The sequence below is a fragment of the Lithohypha guttulata genome (genome assembly GCF_036872675.1).
Source record: "Lithohypha guttulata strain CCFEE 5908 chromosome Unknown scaffold_2, whole genome shotgun sequence".
NCBI lineage: Eukaryota > Fungi > Ascomycota > Eurotiomycetes > Chaetothyriales > Trichomeriaceae > Lithohypha > Lithohypha guttulata.
This window is the reverse complement of record NW_027042751.1, coordinates 4009543-4033858: the sequence shown is the minus strand read 5'-3', so window position 1 is coordinate 4033858 and position 24316 is coordinate 4009543. Positions and strand designations below refer to the sequence as shown.

Here is a 24316-nt window from a genome sequence, read left to right as displayed (position 1 = left end):
CGAAGGAAATGATTCTACAATGCATCGTCCAGAATCTCGCAAGCCATCGCGCTTGCGGAAACATGACGAAAGACAAGTGGTTCTGTGCATCTTGCTTGCATACGTGAGGTGTGGTCAAATCCGAAGGCGCCTAAAAAGGCTGCCACGGCTGCATGAGCACGGTCGATGCCTTGGCAACGGCGGACCTTTTTGAGCCTCAACTTTCCATATGCCTTTGCCGCTGTCGATCAGACGTGAACAGGTCTTGAAGCATCCTGAAGGTACTCGCGATTATGTTTCAGAATGATCTTGGAGGAGAAAAGTAGTATGGAAATATTGGCAGGTGTGGCGAGGCAGCGCATGACGACCTCGGAGCATGCCCGGCTGGTCTATAGTAATTCAGATATACGACCTATTGCTTACTGCCTCTTCTCTCCAGGATTCTGTGCTTGCTGCTATCATTTGTCTGCTGTTCATCGTCTTTATTTACGAACCACAGGTAAGTTGAAGTGGTACATCATTCAATTTTAATAAGTCCTGTACCCTAAGCCTAATCCTACTAATTTAGTCTCTCTGGAAATAGCAAACCCACCACTATGTCCACTGAAGATATCAGCAGGCTCCAAGCAGGAAACCTCTTTGGTGTCAACGGGCTCAATGTGGTCATTACGGGCGGAGGAAGTGGCCTGGGCGCCTATATGGCCCGTGCACTTGCTATTAACGGAGCTTCCAAGATCTTCATCGTTGGTCGTCGAGAAGAAGCATTAACTCGTACCAAGAATTCACTGCCCGAGCAGTATGCCAAGTCCATCATTCCTGTTCTTGGCGACGTGAGCTCAAAATCCTCCTTGGCAAGTGTTAGAGAAGCCATCACGGGCAAACATGGCACTAACGAAATCGATGTTCTGTTCTGCAATTCAGGCATTAGTGGTCCAAGTGTGGCCACGAGTGACCCGCAGACAAAGAAACCGTACGACTCGGTCAACGGCCTAGCTGAGGCTATGCTCGCACCAGACGAGCAGGATATCACAAACACCTACCACGTCAATATCACAGGTATTCATTTGACCGTGGCCACGTTCTTGCCTCTTCTAGACGCGGCGAACAAAGCTCGTCCATCACCTTCAGCAAACGTGCCGTTCAAGCCTAGACCACAGATCATCACTACATCCTCGATCGGTGGATACAACCGTGTGCCTCTCGGAAACATGTCCTATGGTCCGTCAAAAGCAGCTGTCGTCCATCTGACCAAACAGTTGGCGACAGTTTTGGTGCCATACGATATCAGAGCCAATACTATTGCTCCAGGCCTCTATTTGAGTGAGATGACTGAGGGCACAATGAAGGCGCAAGGTAAGGCAGAGAAGCATAACGTGGAAGGTACCTGGGGAAAGGACGTGATACCAGCGACACGAAGTGGCGACGAGGAAGATCTGACCGGTGTAGTATTGTTCTTATGCAGTAGGGCAGGAGCATACGTGAATGGGAATGTGCTGGTTACAGATGGTGGGCGACTGGCAGTCATGCCGGCTAGTTATTGAGGTCCTTGAGTTCAGTCGACCCCCAACTGGGAGTATCCCGAAGACGTCGCTCAACATGCAGTGTGTACTGCGGGCTTGGCATTTGTAGTAAGTACTCCATGGAAGGAAGTTTGTGGCATTTAGCTAGCAAGAACAAAGTATGCCACCGTTTCTGTGCATGTAATTTAATGGAATAACTTTCCCTTAATCCGTCCAATTCCATGTGGTGGTGCGTATGACTCTCCTTTCTCACCACTACATCTGACGTGGGTACCATCATCGAGTTGACCAGGAGATACGCTGCGTTCGATATGGCGTGTCGCTGTTGCAAAAGTTAGCACTTCTCTTTCTCCCAACAGGCAATTAGGTTGTAGCACATACATTTCGGCATATCTTTCATTGAGGGAGGAGCATTCTGTGCAGCAGATGTGGTTGAGGTATTCGTCTGCGACCGTCCCCTGTTTGCCTCCGGCTCCCCATTTACTGTTACAGTAGGGGCACTCGTAGGTGGAGGCGCAGCTACAGGTGCTGGCGCAGAAGTAACTGCGGACGTTGTTATGTATGAACTTGTTGGTGTAGTCGCGGCCTGCACAGGTGGACTAGCCAAAGATTGTTTCCTGTCTTTCTTCTGCTGAATCTCCTCCTTCGTCTTCGTTCGGCTAAGTTGATCGACTATCGACATCGTGTTGCTCTGTACTGAGTAAGCATTAGTCTACGTGGGATGCTGTCGACAAGCGGAGCGTACCTGGTTGGTTACCGCCGTCGTATGGCTCGTTAATTGTTCCAGAACCTTGTTGACCTGACGGTGGCTCGGTGCCTGTACCCTCCGTGCCTACAGTAGCGTTTTGCTCGGGCTGGTTGCCCTGTCGAACCAAGATTAGCATTCTACAACTCCAGAACATGGCGCGACCTGTATTACCTGATCGTACGGTGCGCTTCTGGTTCCTTGACCTTGAATACCAGAAGGTGGTTCTTCTCCAGAAGACGGCTCGTTAGGAGATCTGGCTTTGGACAATACTGCTTCGCCGACTTTTTCTTGCGCAGCTTTGATCTCAGAATTAGAGACGGACATAATCGTCTATGCGGAGAATTACGATGTCTGGCTGGTTCCGAAACGTGTCGCTCAGCTGAAATATGCTGTTGTGCACGTCCGTGAAGAGGGCTCGACCGCCGAGATAGCTTAGGTCTCAGTGTAGGTCAATCTGATTTGCGATGGGTAGGAGTGAAGCTAAAGTTCGAGGAGACCGAGAAATCGAAACGTAACGAGGAAGTGGTATTGCTAGAGGATAAGAAACTCTCTTATCTAAGTTCAGGTGCAAACCAAGTCACAAACAAGCATTATATGCTCATGATCGTGCCTCGCATCTGTGTACTGGAAAGTGAAGGAGAGCGTTACAGCACTAATTACGTCATCCGAGGGGTTCTATGAGCTCCGACTCGAGATGAGCTCGAGGCCCGAATACATAGGTGCAAAAAGCACGAACATTGATTGGGCCTAAATCGCCATGATGCGGAGCAGCACAATCTCGGTTTGTATTGAGCCGTGTGTACAGAGCACTGCAGTGTCGGTGTCGGGATGATTGAGGGATGTACCTTCTCGAATGGTACAGGGGCCATCGGGTCTGGTAGCCTTTTATCGCAATTGAGTAAGCTCAACCTGCCCCTCCCAGACTCGCGGTATTGGTACTAATTACTGTAAGAATGTGTTCAAAAGTACATCCTTGAGCATCTCAAGCTGAAGAACAGGCATGATGAGTTCGTGTTTCAGGGTTTCAAAACATCGTTTCGGACTCTTAGTGCCACTACTTCTAAAGCTGCTTGTAAATAGATCATACCATTCTCATCCCTGAGGACCACTGGCCAAACGTGTATCTACGATATCGCATCAAGCTTCCGTTTTTGCTCTTGCATAATGGGCGCAGAGCTATCAGCCCCTACCATATACCTGATCTAGACAAGTGCTGCTCTGAACAATGTTCGGACTGGTTTGTGACTAACCAGCCCGCAAGTTCTGAGTGGTGGGATTTTCCACCAGCTCTTCTCGAAATCTGCTATCTCTACTTGGAGACCGCCTAGATTCATTCCTGTTGCTTAAATTCGAAGATAGTGTTCCGCTGTCGCGATCATCGTTCGAGCCCGATCCTGGCCGTTGAGTACCCTTTCGTGCACTTGCCATTAATGAACTCGAACCATGGCCGCGTCCAGCTGGCAGAGGAGATATTGGATCTAGGAAGCGACTCGAATTGCTGCCACTCATCGAATGGTGCGCATTGCTAAGACGATCTCTATCGCTGTTTGTGTTGGATCCTGAAACAGGACTTATCCCATTGTCGCTTCCTCTCTGGAATGGGTTGGTGCTATGTCGCCTTGAGTATGGGCTTACACTGGCGCTGTGTCTTTCATTGATTTCTGTTGGACTATATGCAGGAGCCGACGGAGCTGATAATTCTTTCATGTCATCCTCAATACCTGTCTTGCTCAACGAGCTCATAGATTGTGGCTCTGTGAGTTCGATAGGTGATCGCGGGTCGTTTCGTTGCGATATTCGCGCATTAGTCCTTTCCTGGAAGAAATTCGGCGCGACATCAGCTGCTGGCATTTCCGCCGGGGTGGTTGAGGACAACTCGAATCTGGAGTTCGTGACGTCCGACACCATTTCTGTCGGATGATACTTGTCGGCTGTAAGCTCAGCTGCTGAATTTGTCCCTGACATGGACGACTTTTGAGTTGACTTTCTTGAAAACATTGACAAAAGTCTGGCTCGTTGAGATTTTTCATCAACCGAGCCTCGTTTCTGATCCCTCCGCCTGAAGCAATACCACCATATCAGAGCGACTGAAACGATAGCTGTAAACAGTCCAGCTATTGAGACCCCAGCCTTTGCGCCGCCCGAAAGGCCCGATGAACCAGGAGGTCCGGGCCAAGTACTACCCTTTGGCCTAGTTATCGTAGCGAGCTGTGGTTGCTGCGAGCTGTCAGGAAACAAGGCGCGCGAAAGAGAGAACACGTTCCTCTCATAATCGACAGTCAGGTAATTCTCTTGCAGAAAGGCTCGTCCGATGGTGTATTGTTGCGTGCTGTTCGCTCTCCGTAATGGAAAGTAGTCGACCCTCGTTTCGTTGTAGGTAGTAAAGAGTCCTGGGTAAGGGTAAGATAGCTGGAGGTTTAAGGCGCTGTAGGACAACCTCAAATCAATGCTTGTAGTGGTCAACTCTGGAGACTCAGCGACATTAAAGATCAGTTCCAAATCCCTTGCAGCAAGATCCTGTGGCGTGGTAGTAATATCATAGGTGTAAAGCTCAAGAGATGGATTCCACGTGAGGTTAAGTGCCTCAGCAATTCTGTCGCATACAGATTCGGGCAGCCAGAAGTAGGGTGTGCTGGTATCTATCACAAACGCAGCAGCATCTGACCGTGACATGACCTGGAGCGGATTGGATGTCCAGTTCGCTGACGATGAACTTGCGTTTAGAAACAAAGATCTGATGAAAAGGCTGGGTATGTATCCAGGGGCCAGAGTGAACCAAACATCGCTTGGAGTGAATCTGCTCGTATCCACGCCTCCCAGGGTCAAAGAGCCTTGTACGCCTTTACCCTGATACGAGGCACCGGCTGTGTAGCCATAGCTGTGACTAGGAACGACCGAACTGTTCTGTACCAGAGTGGATATCAGGGAGAAGTAATTAGTATTGTTGTTGAAGCGAGTTTCCTGCACGTTCAAACCTAGTTGTCCGTTCCAGTGTAGCTCATCATCTACCACTGCAAAGATTTGGTTGGAGGCAGAAACTGTGTCCGTCAACGCCAAAGAGTCGAAGCCATATTGTCCCTGAGAAGTCGTCTCGAACAGCGCCGAATATCCAAGCTCATATTGTCCTAACGGTTGCCATGTGGTCGAGTTTGATGTATAGAAGATACCACCTCTCAATGAGGCGCAAGTTGGACCGTCGCATAGTGTTTGGCCCGTGACCCAGGTTTCTGCTGAGGTCGTACTTGGAAAGACCAAGAGATATTGTTCCGGAGTTCCTGCTCTTATTTGTACGGGAGAGAAGGCACCATCGTAACCAATGTAATCTGGCCCGAATGGCACAGAAAGTGGTCCTGCATTAGCCGCGCCAGCACCTTTACCAGCCAATATCAGTGTCGCAAGGAGGCATAATTCCGGGTGTGCGCGTCCAGTGATCAAGCGCATAGCGCAGAGTGCAAGGTGCAGTTTATTCCATTACAAACTACTTCTTACAGTCAAAACGAGAGATCGAAATTGCCAGTTGCTGTTTGTTCCTGGCGTGGTTTTGTTCTGCAACGAGTGACGGGTTCGCTCTTAACGAAATACGAAATGCCTGGGAAGTTGGAGTTACTACGAGTAGAAGTCGAACGGATTATACAGACGAACGTTCAAGAACTTTGCAATAGGTTCTGATTGTGTTACGCTGAGGTTTCTTTGGAGAGTGTTCAGGCCAATGACAGAATTCCAGCTTACTTCCAAGCCTGGAGCCACCGCTCATCGTTGTGCTTGGCCGCGATAGTGTCTCCTGAAGCCGTGGCGGAATGCCGTATTGCCAGTGGCCTCCAACGGACCAAGACAATAGTTCTTTACAGTGCGAGGTTCACGCTGGAAGAAGACGAGGCACAATGCGACCAGCCATTTTGCGACACAGTAATACGGTACTGTAAAAAGATGCTGTTGCTGACCAGGACTTCGACCGTTATGCCAGGGCCCCTGGCAAATGAGATAGCAACAGCCATTGTTGCTCGCCAAGCATAAACTGTAGGTCCCTACGATGCGAATAAAAGTTGTCAATATCGCGAACTAGATCTCCGCCTTATTCTCAAAGCTATGCTTGATCAAACAAACTGGTCACCTCACTAAAGTCAGAGGTGGGAATACAGTAGCTTCAATCTGTGCCATGGGAAGAAGCGAATGTGGTGTGATGTTCTTGTTCGTGGTTGATTGGCTGTCTGACGATAGGGCTTGTTTGAGGCGGGTTTCATCCTTGCATGTGGTGCCTGCCACCATCTGTTGTGCTTACTGCACTGAATGAGAGCGTAATGGCTGCCCTCAAACCCAGATCTGCCGATAAAATTGGCTAGTCTATCCCAAAGTGTATGGAGGAAGCTACGCTCGATAGAGCAAAACAAAAGTCCAGACTCGCTAATCGTACGTTCCTTTTGTCAGTATCGCATGGTATTGTTTCAATGCCCATGTTCTTGACGACACATACGACGTCGCCTTCGCCGATGTCAAACTCACCGGTTCAGGAACAATTGATAGTTTCTAAGGTGACGATGAATTCGCCTTCGGATACGCAGCTGATAGCGTAAAGGTCTAAGATCGCACGCTCAAGGTATACAAAGGTGTTGTTTCTTCATGTTGATATAGTTAACGCGCAACTACCAAGCTAAACGAACACCTTTGACTCGGTATAGGACAGTGCTTATTATAACGAACGTCAAAATCACACAGATGCGACCAGAAGGTCAATACCGCGCCAAGTAGAAAATGTTCAATCTGACTTACCAGTACCATTTGAGATTTCCCACTCTTTTGTCTACTGTACCGTGCCGAACAGGCCAATGAAGTCAAGCCTGCCCACAGTATTTATCTGATATCTTCAATGCCACACCTCACTTGCTGTTCTCGTACAAGGTTGAGGCCACCAACTCGTTTGGTAAGGCCCCCGTCATCGGCAAGTGTTGACCATGCACCAAGCCGGTGTCGCGGAAAGATGAATGTTGCGCTTCTGCATAATGTCGATTCCGCTCGTAGTTTCTGGTATGTGGCAATGCACATCCTTGCACGAGCACGTACAAATGTTTCGCTCGCGCAGTACTGTTTGAGAAGAAGTACTAGAAGCTGTACTGAGCGAGCCTGGACTTCCCGTGGTATTGGCATCCGGGTACCAAGTATCAAGGTCAGTGAGTGCTGCCATCCTCGCGGGCACTTGCAAGCCATCTCCTATGCCTTAAGGATCCACCGTCGGTGTCCGCTTTCCTGGAGTTACAGAATTGAGGGTTTGCCTGTGAGCGGACTGCGCAGTGGAGCTGAGGCTCCACCAAAAACTTTGCTCAAGTACCTGATCTTGGAAAGGATTGCCATTCTGACCAATTATCATGTCTAACCGCAATTTGGCTGAGAGGCCGACCACTTCGCTTCAAATTCGTGGTCCTCTGCTTAACGAAGCACGATCTTGTCTCTTAAACCGTATGCCTTGACCTTCACGTTGCAATTGTCGTATACTAACCAGCTTCTTGAAGCATTACGCTCGTTCATCAATATAAATTGACTTCAACACGTTCGCTACGGTCCAAAATCACCAGTCGCTCGCTCGAATGTTCACTGCAAAAGGAAAGGCATCGCAATTACAACAATCGGAGTATGAAGACAGATATCTTCGATCAGAAACATCTTGCCAGTATGCGACGCACGATTGCTGTCTTGTTTCTGGCGACTGCCGTGCAGGCTCTTCCGGAGATGGCTTCAAACTTCACGTTCCACGATCCTGCTCCGAGTACTCTCAGCTGCCAGGGCATTTCGACGTATGACTTTGAACCGTCGTCAACAGTATACGTTACCGTGGATGGAGAGTACACGTACGCAGCGACTATGAATGGAAGCGTACCAGCCGAAATCTATTATACGCCACCTCCACCTTGCACTTCTGTCATATTACCGTCGATGTCCTTCTCATTGTACCAGCCAACAAGCACAGAAAACAGAACGACTAGCTCACTTCCATTGAACTCGACTTCAACTCCTACAGTCGTGACTACAACAATTAGCTATGAGATTTTGACATGCAGCACTAGCTCTACAAGCACTTTAAACTTGAACAGTACTGCGAGCCATGGCCGTTACACAAACTCAACAACGTTTTTGACAACTGCTGCGCCCGGATGCTCAACCATGTGGAGCACATACACAACTGTGTACACTGCTTCTTATGCACTCGGCAAACCGCAACCTCTCATTCCGCCAGAGGTATCTGAGGCTGGCTCACAGTCACCAAGGCCTAGTAGCTCCCTTGCTCGAAGTACAATCTCAGCGTCAGTAGTCCTTTCGAGTGCCGCGGCAAGGCTAACAGCCGTCACTGTGACCGTGACTAAAAAGACGCCAGTACCGGCCACGCAGATACCACAGACTGCAAGTGGAGGTGATAGCCTACAATCGATCGTCTTCCCGGACGATCCTGGCAATGTGGGAAGTATCGCCTCAAACCCAGGAGCGACTACTGCACCATTACAAACAGCAACTCAAGGCGGCAGCGCACGTCCAGGCAGCAGCAATAACGGCAACAACAATGGAAGCCCTGCGGCACCTACTAACAGCAACGGTCCTGCAAATACTGCCGGTTCGACACCGGGTATTGTCTTTCCATCTCAATCAGCGACAAACAATGGTGGCACTCCATCGAATAGCGACAACCATAATAGTAATGGCTCACCTGCAACGAGTGGCGTTGCTGGCGGGAGTGGTATCAATAATAATAACAACGGCTCTCCAACCACGAATGGTGGTCCAGTAGGAGGGGGTACTAATAGTGGCAATGACTCACCAGCGTCAGCCATAGCCACAGGCAGCAGTGGTGGCAGCAGCAGCGGTCTAGGAAGCATCATCAACTCTGCCTTCAACTCTCCTTTTACTCCAGTCCTTGTCCCAGTCCCAGTAAGCACTTCACTTGGTGCAGCATCCGCCACAGTCAACCTCGTTGCTGGAGTTCCTGTCCAAGTTGCCAGTTCATCTGTCTACATTGGTGGCTCATATGTACCATTACCCACTGGCACGTCCACAGCACGAGTCACTATTGCAGGCCAAACCTTTACCGTCGTGCCAAGCGCAGTAATAGCTGCAGGAAGCACACTCAGCATCACCCGAAGCCAGAGCATAAGCTACTCAACCGAAAAAGTCCAAGTTGCTGCTCTCACCGCCAGCACAGTCACACAGAACGGCGTAATCATTACAATCGAGCCAAGCGCAGCTATCATCTCAGGATCTACTTTCGCTATCGGCCTCGGCGCCTCGAGCACAACTCTAATCATAGCAGGACAAACGATCACCCTTGGAAGCAGCGGCGTCGCCTTCCCAAGCACAACATACTTACCAGCCATAACTACAGCACCAGCCTACGTCATTACAACCATCGGCTCGTTAACCTTCAGCATCGACAAAAGCGAAGCGATCCTCAGCGGAACGACGTTCCGTATCGGTGCGGGCGCCCTAAACAGCTTCACGACCGCGACGATTGATGGGACAAGAATCACTTTCGGACCAAGTGGGATTGTCCTCCCGACTACGACGATTGCTCCGACGGAAGTGAGCTTAACGAGGACTGGGGCGTCGAGTAGTATTCGAACGACCGCATCTGCTGTGACAAGAGTCGTGTCTGACACGGCAGGTGCGACGAGGAGTGGGAATGGAGGTATGTCGACGCAGCGGCCTCCATCTTGGCTTTCGAGTACGGGGTGTATGGCGGCTATGCTGCTTGGTTTGGGTACTTTACCGTTGAGTTTGCTCTTGTGAGGCAGGTGAGGCGGTCGAACATTGTTAATGATTCATGAATACGCGTTCAAGCGAGTATATGGCATTTTTCTGGGACGAATATGTCTGGCAATGAAAGAATATGGTTTAATGAAGGCGAGCAATTTATTTTCCCTCGAGTTTGTCGGTTTGATACCCGTTTGGACACTATAGAAACGAAAAGTCGGAAATGTGAGCATAAACTATGGGCGGTATATAAAGTGCGATAATAATAACACGTGTTAACGAGGAAGATGAATTGTTCGAGGCATAGCTTCTACGATTATAACACAGATGCAAGACCTATAGCACCTAAAGTCATGGTAGCCGCCATGACAAAGTTCACCTGGTTGTTGTCCAGTATGTCTCTGCCGCTCCCGATTGCTCTACTTGGATTGCCTTTATCTTTAGCCTGCTGTGTACTTGCCTCCTTTGCAAGCACTAGCACTCTCCCACCATTTGGTGCCTCGACAACCTTGCCACTACGTCTATCGATGACGGATGCCTGTAGTAATGCGCCAAGGATGCTGTCTAGAGCACTTCCGAGTGTACCCCAGCCACCGGTGAGCAGGATAAGGCCAAGATAGTCCTTGAGCGTTCCAGAGCCAGGAGCTGGGAGCAACAGCGCAGACACTGCCCCAATAACGGTAGCACCTGCACCTCCCGCTAATATTCCCGTAAAAGTGACACCTCCATTTGTGCCTGGAGGGACTGTAATCCAGGGTTGCAAGATGAAACTTGGCTTGGATCGCGACAATATGCCCAGCTCAGAAGACAGTGTATCGGCTGTGACTGCAGCGTAATTTGCTATGATACCTAATAGGACCAGGTCTTTGGCCCGATTCGAGGTTGGGCAAAAGGAAATATCCAGGCCCTTGTTGTAGCTTGTACCATAGAGATATACATGAAACAAACAAAGCAGTGAGACACAGGCACTATTCGCAAGTACCTGCACCGCACTTCGTGGTTCCTGTCCACCTGCAGGCCCTACATGGGCACTTCCTGGCTTTCCGGCAGCTCTCTGTTTTTGCTCGTGGTATTCCTTGGTTTTGTTCCATCCTCCACTGAACACAAATCCAATTGCACTTGCGTGAGGAGCACGGCCGTGGCTGCCTGTGGAGCTCATAGTCAAGGTAGCCTTTACGTCAGCCTTGATTTTCGTGGCTGTGGTCCCGAGCATAAAGAATGTTACGAGTAGGGTGAATGGGAGGGGTGAGGGATGTAATGCATGGAGCGTTGCGGTTACAGCTGCAGCCACAATTCCCAGTGGTGTGAGAGATTCATGGCTATAGGATCGATAGACGAGGTAGAGGGTGACGGGTGCTGCTATGTCCCGCCGCATGGTGCCTTTTTCTCAACCTCAGAAATACAAGATTCGTGTCGGGTCTGAAGCATCGAACTTCCTGGATAGTGAGCGCGTCTATGGGAAATGGAGGAAAGTGTCACAACTTCTCGGAGGGTTGATCAGATCGAGTAGGCGTATCGAAGTTGCACAACGACAGAAGACCGGCACGATCTTAGGCATTCAGCATGCTTACTCTTCCAATGTGTTTGTATACCTTCCGGCTCACCCAGTTGTGCGACGTGAATTTCTTTCAAGAATGACGTTACACTGCATGTGGAAGTTGCGGGATACTGCATATGCGAGGGGACCACATCGCTGTCGATCAATTGTTGGCCGCTGATTCATTTCTGTTTGTTACGAGTTTGTCGAACTGCATCAACGATTGAGCAGGGTAATGGGGTCGCATCCAATGTTCATCTGCAATGGTACCTGGACGATTCGTTGCAGGCGGCAGGAGCGCGACTAGCTGGGCGACCTCCAGGCTTGTCTCGAGGAGGACTAATGTCCGTAGAACTGAGAATGTTCAGCGACGCAGCCTGCATCTTGCACCACCCTTCCTTCTTGACGATTACATCCCTCGATATCAGCTCCTGTCCGTCCAGGAAGAGGCCAAGAAGCGCTCGGCTGCCTATGCACATTTGAGCAATTGCAATCTCTGCCCTAGGCTCTGCTCAGTCAATCGCTTCAAGGAGACTGGCCACTGCCTCATCGGCTCGAATGTCCTAGTAAATGTGGTAGCACCTCATTTTGGGGAAGAGCCCTGTCTACAAGGTCATTATGGCTCCGGCTCGGTCTTCTTCTCCGGTTGCAATTTGCGCTGCGTCTTCTGCCAAAACCATGATATCGCACACCAGCGCAACGGCATGGATCTGACGCCTGAAGAGTTGGCAGGCTGGATGATGAAATTACAGCAGGTGGGAAACGTGCATAACATCAACTTTGTCACGCCTGAACATGTGGTTCCACAGGTCGCGTTGGCGATTCTAGCTGCGAAAGAGATGGGGTTGAAGGTACCCATTGTCTACAACACAAGTGCATTTGACAGCGTCGAGAGTTTGAAGCTGATGGAAGGTCTAGTGGACATCTACCTCCCTGACTTCAAGGTCTGGAAAGACAGTACGAGTAAGCGACTGCTAAAGGCCGACAACTATGCCGAGCATGCACGGGAGAGTATTCAAGAGATGTACAGACAGGTAGGAGATTTATGCTTTACTGGTGATGGCATTGCGAAGAAGGGCGTCCTCGTCAGACATTTAGTGATGCCTGGAAAAGAGGAAGAAGGCATCGAGATTGTACGGTGGTTGGCTGGTAGTGTGAGCAGAGATACCTTTGTGCATATCATGGAGCAATATCATCCAAGAGCACATGTCGGGAAGACGAAACGTGGTGTTAGCGGTGAGAAGAGGTATGCTGATATCAATAGACCAGTTACCGATGACGAGATGGGAGCTGTCACAAAAGCTGCCAGAGATGCAGGCCTATGGAGGCTTCAGGAGGCTGCCAGGCATGACGGCTTCAATATTTGAATCTAAAAGCCTAATAAACTCAGATGTGCGCCTAATTCACACACTACGAGGTTAAAACAGCCTCAAAATAGAAACGACAGAAGTACGAAGTAGTGACAAGCGGTAGCAATTTCTAGTTTTCTCTCAGCTTTGCATGACTCCAATCACGAAGAAAAAACATTCGGCAACAAAACGGCACAAATGATACTAGCAGCATCGTCGTAGCGTTGTTCATCATACATCTCTTGTATATACGCATACATCCACCTTTCAAAATGCTCTGAGTGCCCCAAGGACAGTAGCTAACTTTTCAACTCAATCGAGAGTCAAATGTACTGCCAAAGCAAAGCTGAGGCGTGCAGCTTCAATGACAACGACAACTACAACAGCTAAGACCACCACCACTACCACGACGAGCTGTCCTTGTGCTAGGGTTAGCTCGTGGAGAACGGAATACAGAAACACGAGAGACAAGCCGTGCCCTGCAGAATATGAGCATGACGGATAATGGCAGTCCTGAAGCTGTGGTGTGCTTTGGCGAGGTCATTGATGCGCGTTAACACAGCTCTCCTTGATGCATTGAAGGTCATCTTTTGCTAGGAGGCGTGGCATGACGACTGCGAGCACTATCTGAGATCGAAGATATGTGTTGCGACTACCAGCACCAAGTCCGGGAACACAGAACGGTACAGGCAGAAGCTCGACGAGTATGAAAAATGTAAGTCTCGGCACACGAAGTACTATATCTCGACATGTACACCCAAGGCTGGTAAATAGTCGTCCTCGTTCTCAGCACTCACCTCCAACGAGGCGCAGATAATCTGCAGCCACTCTTCCCATCTAACAAGCACTTTGAAAAGACAGCAATCTGGTGTGGACTGCCTAGCGACTGTTCGACTTCGTGAGTTGCAACAGCTGATCACGAGTTCACAATCCCAAACTAGTTGATCCGCTTCCCAAGGATACCTCTGTAGGAATGAGTGCCCGTATATGAAAAGGTCTTGAGTCGCCACATTGCCAGTAGGATCTGAAACCAATCGTTATCTGAAAGACAGCAGTAGCCTACGTGCTGTAAATTGAAGACGCGTGAGTGTAATGCATATCTGATCTCATATGTGATCGTATTGATACGTGTTGAGGTCGTGCTTCTTCCTCCTTTTTCCATCCTTTCCTCACCATCACTGCTTAGTATTTGATCAGAAATTCGCCGTAGTCGCGCGTGTGTACTGGCACAAAAGCTACAAACACTGAGAAAACATAGACGAGTTATAGAATGACGAGTAGTATTCATAAACCTGGTTCTCTAGTATTAATGTTGAGCTTAAGTAGGGGGTGGAAGAATGCTACGGTTGTGTATGTGCAAACTCTACGTCACTGCATCTCGAAGTACACGCTTGATTCACGAGCTGCCTACCATTGTGTCGCTCCCACAACAACGTGAGTCTTTAAAATGACAAAGACAACGCGATGAGTCAGAATGGCGTTGACAAGCTGGAAGCAGTTTCCCTTCTTCACAGCTAATCAGGTTCCTGTACCGGCAGACCTTGACGGCGCCTATATCTTCGATGTATGAGTTCAGACAATATGGCATCACAGGACTGACGACGGCAGAATGATGTGACCTGTATAACGACATCTACAGAGTCCCTTTTCCTCGGCGATACCAGTGGTCATGTTCGACAACTAAGTCAGGGCCTGATAATTACTCGTACATTCCTGGTTGCCGACACACCTCGCGCTGCTGTCCGACAATTGAAGCAGATACCAGAAACTTCTTACCTCGTCTCGTTGTGCGAAGACCTTCCTCAAGAACCTACACTTCGAGTATGGGACTTAGACAAAACAGAGAAGAGATCGCAGGATCCAAAATGTTTGTGTACAGTCAAGGTGCAGAATGGCCGCCGACCATTTCCGGTAGGCTGAAGGATCGACTTCTGTAGTGCGATGCTGAGAAGAGTTGCAGGTATCTGCTCTCGCTGTGTTGGACGATTTGACCCAGGTCGCAGTCGGTTTCGCCAATGGTTCCGTCACCATTATACGGGGAGACTTCATCCATGACCGAGGCACCAAGCAGAGGATCGTGTTCGAGTCTCAAGATCCTATCACGGCTCTCCAAGTCAGGCAGGGAACTACCAAAGTACTATATATCGCTACTCTTGGCAAGATCTCGAGCCTGGTCATATCAGGTAAAGGACAAGGTCAACCGGTCAGAACAGTCGACAATCGTGGTTGCCATCCAGGCTGTATGACCTTCGAGCCCAGTACCAACGATTTGATTGTGGCAAGAGACGATGCGGTATACTACTACGGAGTCAATGGCAGAGGTCCGAGCTATGCTTTTGATGGCCCCAAAAAGCTTGTCAAGACCTACAAAGACTACGTTGGCCTGGTCTGTCCTCCACGGGTTGCCCAAATCTCAAAGAGCAAGACTTTCCGACGACTTGGCGCAGATGATGTTGACGACATCTTCAGTAGCTCATCCTTCACTCTACTGGACACTGACCTGAGATATGTCGCGTACACTGAAGCACTTCCTGCTCCGCCAAAGGACGTCTTTGTAATATGGGATGAACTTTTCTTGTTGACGGAAGATGGCAAAGTAAGCAGACCTTGACCTCCTTCTAACGATTCTAACATGTGTCCAGCTCTTTCGATATCAAGAGAAAACATCGCAGCAAAAGCTAGACATCCTCTACCAACGGGACCTCTACATTCTGGCCATCAATTTGGCACAAAAATACGGTGTTGATGTAGCTTTGCAGAACATGATATTCCGTAAATACGGCGATCATCTTTACCAAAAAGGTGATTACGATACAGCCATGCAGCAGTACCTCCGAGCTGTAGACAATACCGAACCCTCTCAAGTCATTCGAAAATACCTCGATACGCAACGGATACACAACCTCATCGATTATCTAGAAGAGCTGCACGAGCATAATAAAGCTACCGCTGATCACACTACCCTCCTGCTCAATTGCTACGCTAAGATGAAGGATACTGAAAAGCTCGACAAATTCATAAGGACACCAGGTGAGCTCAAGTTCGATCCAGACACAGCTATACCCATGTGCAGACAAGGAGGTTACTACGAACAAGCCGCATATCTCGCCACAAAAAACGGTGACAATGAGCTGGTCATTGATATTCTCATCGAAGACCTGAAGAAGTACGCAGAAGCATTACAGTATATCTGGCGATTGGAGCCGGAAGCCGCCTACCCAGTATTGATGAAATATCCCCGTGTCCTGATTGAGCATTGTCCCACTGAAGCCACTAAAATATTCATTGATTACTATACTGGCCAATACAAACCAAGAGAAGACGTGCCAGCCGTTGCTGACATTCAGCCCGAAGCGAGTGGTGGTGCTTTTCAGAGTCTATCTGTGCTCTGGACCTTACCATTTGTTGGAGGTAGAAAGGATCAGACGGTGCCAGCAGCTCCAGTACCTAAACCAGAAGCTGAGCTTGTCACAAATGAAGCACCCGAGATCCTGCCACTATATGAGAAGCCGAAGCCGCGATCAGCCTTCTCCTCCTTCGTCGATCATCCCACCGAATTCATTGCCTTTCTGGAAGCATTACTAAAACAAACCGGTCTGGCTCATGCTGAGAAGGTCGACCTTACAACCGCTTTGTTCGAGATGTACCTGGAATCAGCCAACAAGACAGTCGACAAGAATGAGAAAGATGCATGGCAGCAGAAAGCCAAGAGCTTGATCGTTGAGAGTGATGTCAAAAATACTGGGGTCGAGCCAAGCATCGACACATCGAATGTGCTGCTTTTGTCATCTTTATCGAGATTTCCCACCGGCACAACGCTTATTCGAGAAAGGGCCAGCCTATACCCAGACATATTTCGGTCATACACTTCCGCCAAGGACACGACAGGTGCGATATCAGCACTTCGAAAGTATGGGCAAGAAGACTTGTCACTCTATGTATTGGCATTGTCCTACTTCGCATCCTCCGACAAGATCATAGCAGAACCTGGCGTCAAAGAAGAGGTTGGAACCTGCCTACAGAAGATCGATCAAGAACGGCTTCTGGCGCCGCTTCAAGTTGTCAAGATCCTCTCGCAAGGCGGTGCAATGACAATGGGGATGGTAAAGGATTATTTGGCGACCAACATTTCACGCGAGCGTAGAGAGATTCAAAGCAATAGGCGTCTAGCCGATTCTTACCGTACAGAGACAGCAGCCAAGAAGAACGAAATTGAAGAACTCAATACGAAGCCTATAGTGTTCCAGGCACGGAGATGCAGCTCTTGTGGTGGTGGCCTAGACCTACCGGTCGTGCACTTTATGTGTAAACACTCTTTTCATCAGCGCTGTCTGAACACTAGGATGGGCGTGAGTGTAGAGGATGCTGACTGCCCTATTTGCCAACCTGGGAATGATACTATAAAGAGAATTAGGAGAGTACAAATTGAGAGCGCAGACCAGCACGACATTTTCAGGCGTGAGCTTGAAAGGAGCACGGATCGATTTGGGACTGTTAGTGAGTTCTTCGGTCGTGGTGTGATGACTGTGGCTGCACCCACAGAGTGACAGCAACCTGAACGCGCCTGATGCGTAACTGCCTTGAGGCACATTTGCCAGATTATTGTCTAGTCGCGGCTTCCTGCAGATGGTCCTCCAGCTTTCGGAAGCAAGCACTTTCTCACTGATACCTGCTCAGTAGTCTTACCATGTCCTCATGGTAATTGCGTCGACACTGAACAGGTAATCTCTATTTGGATATACCACTGCTTATCCCTCTGCGACCCAGTACAGATAACTTCGCTATGACACGATCCGACCACCCCCTATGGCTCCAAATTATTTTCTTGACGATATGCACCGCATTACACATCAGAAACGCGATATACCCCATGCTCCCGACTTTCCTCCAACGATTGCTACACAAACTATCGGAAATCGCTCCACAACTGATAGTAGCAACGTGTGCATACTGCTATCTCGCCTACCTCTTCCTCAAGTTCTGGATCATCGTGCCATGTGTAATGATTGCGGCCTTCGCTTTTGTTCCGATTCTTCTGGCAGTTTGCGGCATTACATGCTTCATCACAGGCTTCATCATGGTAGTCCTTTGGTCAACGGTCCACGCACAACGCCTGGCAAGAGAGGCAGGGCGACGGCTTAGCGAATTGGCAGAGTGCTGATGACTAGGTATCATTGTTCTACTGGCCTGACCGGCTCCAGAATCTGACAGAACAACAGTGACTACTACAAACACGTGTTTTTGACCATCTGTCGTCGGAAGCCTGAAGCACGCTGTAAACGAAGTCTTTTGGACAATGAAAAGTGAACCTTAAGGGCAATAAGACGATAAGAATATACAAGGAGGCAGTAGAACGTTGGCACCTCTTCTAGCAAGATACAGCAAGCATGTTTGCACAAGAACAACCAATGATTAAGTACAGGAGATCTTTCCACTCATACTGTCCTATCCTCTTGCATTCGTGTTCTCCTTGCACCATAGAGAAGAGTCCTCAATACATTGGTTGACCACGAACACAGGGGAGAGCCCAGACACAAACCAAGAAGAACGAAGTAGCCAGATGAGCGTCATGCCATTGGTTCCTGCGTTAGGGCCATATCAGGTTGGCTTTGTGTTTGCTTCGCTGCGGCCGAGTGTAGGATGATTTGTTAGCTTGGGCTTATATCCTGCTGACAAAACAACAGCCTCTTCTTAGCCTTCCAATCGAAATACGACATATGATCTACGACTTCATTCTTGGAACTTCTAGACACGACGGATTTCGACCACTCAGTCGTCTCGGTCGGCGGGACCTTGACTGCTTGAACGTCTTCCACACCACCGGCTCAAATCCGATCATCCTCGACCGGAAGATCATGCCCTTTATGCTAAGCTGTCATCAGATCAGGTCGGAACTCTTCGAGTACTGTGGCACACGGACTGTCCTGGAGGACAAGAGCTGGATACCGAACAGTATCATGCTGGTCAGACAACAGCGAAGGTTGGACTTGCTCAACTGCGGAATGATTCAGCAACTAGAGCTAAACAAGGATGGCAAGTACTCATCAATCCAAGCAATTCTGCTTCATGTGACGACGCTGATCCCTACAGGTGTACTATTGAGCAGACAACGACACTGGCCGCCTGTTCTGTCGTTGTTGTGCAATCAGATGCCATTGCTAACCTACCTCAAGATCTTCTCGCAACTGCGGATAAATACAACATTCTACCGGCCTACCGAGGACGCACTCGTCGCTAGTCCCAGGCGACCAAAGCTACGTTTCATGTCTTACCTCGTTCTTCGTCATCCCAAGCTCAATCGATTGATATTGCCTGCCGCAAGGGGCCCGCCTTGGAGCTTTCAAGGTCGTGGGGTTGACGACTACCTTGTCGCTCAACATGTACAATACAACAGGCGACCAGGTGACATGCCTTTTCACTGGGAAAGATTGACAGCAACTGATCGATCTCCTAATAACCGCGGCCAAGTGGAGCACGATGTAAGCACACCGCTCTAACATTGCCTTCCACTCTTTTCTTCCGTGAAAGACAGTACTGACACAAAATAAACTGGACAGGACGAGGTTCTCAACGCGAAACTGATACGGCGCACAACATACCGTGAACTCTTAGATACACCCATCAAAGAATTCTTCCTGCAACCACAGCCGTCACAGTCCACTAAAGACGAGCTCACCACGTCTGAAGGTCCGGCGTGCGCAGATGATTCGTACTTCTCCAAGGTCGGCCACCTCGGTCTTCGAGAAGCAGCATTCTTCCGACGACGAAGGCTTAGATTTCAGACCATGGACAGCATGATTGAGGAAGCAAGGCAGGAAAGAGCAAGACCTAGGGCAACTCTCACTGTGGGACGACGATACTTTACATTTAGGCGGTGACCCTTGGTTGCTGTTATTGTTGTCGATGGCAATGCTGCGGACGAAAGTGCAGATTACGCAGGCACAGATGGATCGCGAGTTCTGTCTCTCTTTCTTTTTTCTCCCCAGTTCCCATAGCTATTGGCATGGAGCAGGCTTCACTACCATGCAGTTCATTATATCCCAATGCTCAACTTAGGGCTCAACTTAGTCCAAGTACTACAAATAGGTATGCCTGGAGTCATCTTCAGGCACTGGTTTCAGGCGGTCTACACCTATGGTTTCGTATGCTGCATTGAGGTGACTGAAGTCTATGACTTTGATTTTTAATTGTTCTCTACACATTCTCTAATCACTACCAGTTCATAGATATCTGCCGCAGCAACTGATAGACCCTATGCAGTACCTGTGACTGACTCATCTTCACAACAAGAAAACAAAGTATACAGATACTCGGGTACCCTTCTGCTGCCAGCGCTCGTTCAAGAGCACACGACCGTCAATTCATGACGTCAGCCCAAGCCGCGATCAGCAACCTTCGTTCCTGCTATCGTACTCTAACACGTCTTAAAATGAGCATCGAATCTGGGCGTTCATCTCGCTGGCCAATTGTATAACCATAATGGTTATCGAACTGAGATAACGAGCCATCGTGCTGTCTTGATGCAGTCAGATCACTCGTTCCTGGAGCTTGGCGTGCTCGTCTATCTGGTTTATCTATGCGAGTGTAGTGACGATGGCAGGAAGTGAAGCTATCTACTTATATCAGAGGCTTGATCTGAAAGATACTCAGCTGTTCCCTGTCTATTAATTTGCGCAGCAGAAACATTAGGAGAGAACTTGATCTCGTACGAGCAGTTGAAGTTCTCTAGTCGACGTCCTCTACTCCACTACTCGACCATTTCCTTCAGGAAGCAATCTTCAGCAACTATGAAGCCAACATCAGCACTCCTCTTCACTCTCCTCGCCCTTGTCCCGTCCACCTTTACTCAGTCGATCGTATCTACAGAGATCGTGACCGCTGGACCCAGCCTCACCGACCCAGCATCCGCATCCTCTCTCATCTCAAGCCAACTCTCTTCCGCCTCCGCCGCTGTCTCCTCCATCGCCTCTAGCGCTTCGTCAGTCGCAGCCGGCGCGTCTTCCAGTCTATCCTCAGCAATCTCGACTGCGACAGATAGTAGCGCAAGCAGCTCCATTTCCAGTGCAGCGAGTGCAGCGAGTGCAAGCGCAAGCAGTGCAGTGAGCAGCGCAAGTAGCAGTCTTAGCAGACAGACAAGCAGCGGCAGTGTGGCTGCAAGCGCAGCGAATTCATCATCGGCGGGAGCGGCTGCTGTCGCGACACACGTGGGAGGTATGCAACAGGCTCTCGGATTGGGTGTGATTGGACTGGCAGCTTTGTTGTGATTTGGTATTAGACTTGTATATTAGGCTGGTCACGAGGGATCGAGCCATGTCGACTATGTGATTACATGGTTTTGGTAAAGATGCATCGAGACAATAAACAACCAATATGCCATTGATAACCATAGCCGTTTCATAAGCGTTCATGCAGGCATCCTGACTGTTTTCTCAACATGAGATAGATGGCAATACAGAAGACTGTTAACGAAGACAGTTGGTGAAAGGATGTTCTTAGGGTTTTGCGAAAACCCGCAAAATCCCTCGGAATTCCAGAAGACTCGGAATGAGAAAAGAGACTCACAAGAACGGCTCAAAAAGCCTAAATAACTACCCATGGTTTATCAATCACATACCATGCCAACAATGCATAACAACTCAATACTGTTCTATCTTCTTCAATGTCAACTTGGCAGACAAGTCTATCACCTCATGACTGAGTGAGCTCTTCTAACAACAAATGTCACCATCATATAAGCCCGCTTTTACAGCGATCTAATGCTCAACTCGTCCATCACAACCCCTTCTCCCCTCTCCTCATCTCCAACCCCTTATTCATCCTGGTCTCTACTTCCCGCCCCGTCCTCCTACAACCTCCCCATTTCCAGCCCTCAACGTCTCCTCCGAGACATCTCGCGCAGCCAGTCCCTGCGATCTATTCAAGCCAACGTCGCCAGGGTCGTTATCCACGTGTCCGGCGATTGTGTTGCTGAAGCCTTGACCCATTTGTGTTGTCGTTGACGTTTGGCTGTTGGTGTTAGTATTGGTTTGGCTAGTGCTACTGGGGACGTTAGGATCATCGTGGTTGTGAATTGCATCTTTGACTTTGTTGATGAGGTTCGACATGGTTGTTTGTGCTTGTAAGTTTAGAGTTGTTGGTTGCAATTGTTTTTGTTGTGTTGAGGTATGTTCTTCTTGTTCTTTTCGTGATCTTTCTTTGCTCAGATGAGTGAAGGTTTTGCAGGGATTAGAGAACTGGCAGAATCTTGGCGTGATATTGTAAGCTGCTATATAGAGCTTTCAGGTTAACATGTGGAGGAATAGCGTTCTGCTTAGACGTCACCAGCATCAGACTATGTACGTCATGTTTTACATGCTAAAAGGTAATAGTGGAGGAAGGGTAATAAGCTATTGCTTACAGGAGGACAAAGTGTTTAACGGTATAACGACTCGCTGTGGTCGCATAACCACTGATAATGTTCTTGAGGCATAGCCAGCTCTAGCCGACTACCCCTAGCACACCTTCCATTCCTTCTCCCCAGACCAAGGCTCTGTTGGGAACACGTCCGGCCACAGGACTCAACAAGTTGATCTTTCCTTTCTCCAAATCCACATCCGTCACGTAAAGAAAACCCATACAAGAACTATCTCTTAAAGTCTCCTGTTCATCTGAATCTGGTGAACAATTCATCACTGCCAACACACAGTTTCGAAGTGCTGGGACTGGTGAGGCAAGTTTCTCGTAGAGCTGATTCTCAGGCAGTGGGACAGAGATAGACGGGATTGTTTGTGGAGGAGCGTATTCAGAATCGTCCAGACCGCCAGGCAGGAAACTGTCTTCGTTGTTCGTGCTCGAGAAAGGGTTCCCGTAAGAGTGTGAATTGGACGATATCCGGCGCCAAACAGTAGGCAGGCTATTGAAATCGACTTGCTGCTGTCGAGGTTGGAGAGATATACTTGCACCGACTTTTGGGTTTCCATAGAAGTAGGACCGTATCTGTGCCTCTGCTACAGCTCGCATATACGTTGCGTCTCGATCGACTACCCCACCTGACTTCGACAATTTGATGACTGAGATCAATTGAGGGTTGCCTGTACCGGATGCTCGACCAGAGCCACTGGTGGGTTGTTTATCGAATTTGCGAACCATGTCATTGTACAGTCGCTCACTGCCAAGGCAGATTATGGCGTTTATTGAGAACTCGCTGACGATATGTGCCACAAGTTCATAGTTATTGCTTGCTTGTTTCGCAGACAGAAGGCTGCCAGGGGTATCCACGATAATTCCACTTCTTTCAATCTCTTCCTGGCCAGCTGACTTCATTCTACCTTCCACAGCAAGTGCCAGTCGCGCAACTTGTGATTTGTAAAGTCTTCCATTCTTTTCAGATGGATCCATACCACCGAAATAGTACACCAATGGTAGTTTGACAGGGATTTCGCCATTAGGACCACTCATCGGACTTGTGCCCCAACCACTACCGGCATCAGCTTCGACCTCAATGAGTGTCTTGAATACTGTCGCAGTCAGAGTTCCTGGCATACTCAATATGCTTTCTGTAGGATCGAGTCCGACGACAACCGGCGAACGTCCATTACGAATGGCATACCCAGTCAAGGTCTTTGCAAGTGTCGTTTTGCCCGCATTTTCCGGTCCAAGAATCAGCAATCTCGGCGCGGTCGCGTCTTTGTTTCTTATCGATTCAAGGGCGAGGTGGATGTTGATGTATTCGGTTGCGTTTGTCTCTTCCGCCACGTATTCACTCGCTAGAGCGCCTGGTTCGTAGGTCACTTCGATCATACATCCTATCCAGGTGTAGATGGCTGCTTTCGTCGCAAGGAAGGTGTAGGCTTTGCCGAGTACAAGCTCTGTGCCAAAAAGCTCGGCTGTACCTTGGGTGATCTGTGAAAGATGTGTTAGTCCTGTCCACGCAGGTGATCGTCTATTCTCAAACGTACTTTCACCTCAATGGTGCGCCCAAGCGCAACTTCGAACCTCCATTCCTGTTCTTTCTTCAGCTCGAACAGTTTCACCTGTCCTGCCTGACTTCGGACAATGTCCTCCTCAGGTTCATCCTGATCAAGACCCGGAATAGACATGTTGGAACATCCATTTCGGAAAATAAATCTTTTGGAGATATGGCGCTTGAGTGGGGAAGGGGCCTTCTTCAAGAGTGGAGGTCCACAAGGTGCAGGAACATGGAGCTTGGCAACCATGATTACATAAGGGAGTCACTTCTGTGCATTTTCACATTACACAGAAACTTTCTCAGCTGGCACTTACTTTTCAAAGGTGATCAAATTGTATCACTCTAGACTATTGCCGACTATTTCGAAGGCACTCACGTAGACAACCATTTCGATTTGGGTCGAACGTTGGTTTAGAAAACAAACAAAGAACTCCCTCCATGCACGCTAAAACACACTGTTTGCAAACATAATCATCCACCCACAGTAATACAGACACCGAATCT

General features: G+C 48.9%; 7 protein-coding genes across 7 annotated transcripts; 4 read left to right on the top strand and 3 right to left on the bottom strand.

Moving 5' to 3' along the window:
- Window positions 1-575: 575 nt before the first annotated feature.
- Window positions 576-1520, top strand: LTR64_003586 (uncharacterized protein; the record flags this gene model as incomplete). Its single annotated transcript, XM_064897941.1, has 1 exon — window positions 576-1520. The coding sequence occupies one exon, from the start codon at window positions 576-578 to the stop codon at window positions 1518-1520; it is 945 nt and encodes a 314-aa protein (XP_064756891.1).
- Window positions 1521-3752: 2232 nt separating this feature from the next.
- Window positions 3753-5688, bottom strand: LTR64_003585 (uncharacterized protein; the record flags this gene model as incomplete). Its single annotated transcript, XM_064897940.1, has 2 exons — window positions 3753-3806; window positions 3883-5688. The coding sequence occupies 2 exons, from the start codon at window positions 5686-5688 to the stop codon at window positions 3753-3755; spliced, it is 1860 nt and encodes a 619-aa protein (XP_064756890.1).
- A 4606-nt stretch (window positions 5689-10294) lies between these two features.
- Window positions 10295-11137, bottom strand: LTR64_003583 (uncharacterized protein; the record flags this gene model as incomplete). Its single annotated transcript, XM_064897939.1, has 2 exons — window positions 10295-10885; window positions 10961-11137. The coding sequence occupies 2 exons, from the start codon at window positions 11135-11137 to the stop codon at window positions 10295-10297; spliced, it is 768 nt and encodes a 255-aa protein (XP_064756889.1).
- Window positions 11138-11778: 641 nt separating this feature from the next.
- On the top strand, window positions 11779-12882 carry LTR64_003582 (uncharacterized protein; the record flags this gene model as incomplete). Its single annotated transcript, XM_064897938.1, has 1 exon — window positions 11779-12882. One exon carries the CDS (start codon window positions 11779-11781, stop codon window positions 12880-12882), a length of 1104 nt encoding a protein of 367 aa, XP_064756888.1.
- A 1805-nt stretch (window positions 12883-14687) lies between these two features.
- VPS11 (Vacuolar protein sorting-associated protein 11) lies at window positions 14688-17411 on the top strand (the record flags this gene model as incomplete). The annotated part of the gene is made up of 3 exons (XM_064897937.1): window positions 14688-14775; window positions 14868-15460; window positions 15507-17411. 3 exons carry the CDS (start codon window positions 14688-14690, stop codon window positions 17409-17411), a joined length of 2586 nt encoding a protein of 861 aa, XP_064756887.1.
- Window positions 17412-19271: 1860 nt separating this feature from the next.
- Window positions 19272-19742, top strand: LTR64_003580 (uncharacterized protein; the record flags this gene model as incomplete). Its single annotated transcript, XM_064897936.1, has 2 exons — window positions 19272-19343; window positions 19422-19742. The coding sequence occupies 2 exons, from the start codon at window positions 19272-19274 to the stop codon at window positions 19740-19742; spliced, it is 393 nt and encodes a 130-aa protein (XP_064756886.1).
- A 2599-nt stretch (window positions 19743-22341) lies between these two features.
- On the bottom strand, window positions 22342-23942 carry CLP1 (Cleavage polyadenylation factor subunit clp1; the record flags this gene model as incomplete). Its single annotated transcript, XM_064897935.1, has 2 exons — window positions 22342-23745; window positions 23802-23942. The coding sequence occupies 2 exons, from the start codon at window positions 23940-23942 to the stop codon at window positions 22342-22344; spliced, it is 1545 nt and encodes a 514-aa protein (XP_064756885.1).
- Window positions 23943-24316: the final 374 nt, after the last annotated feature.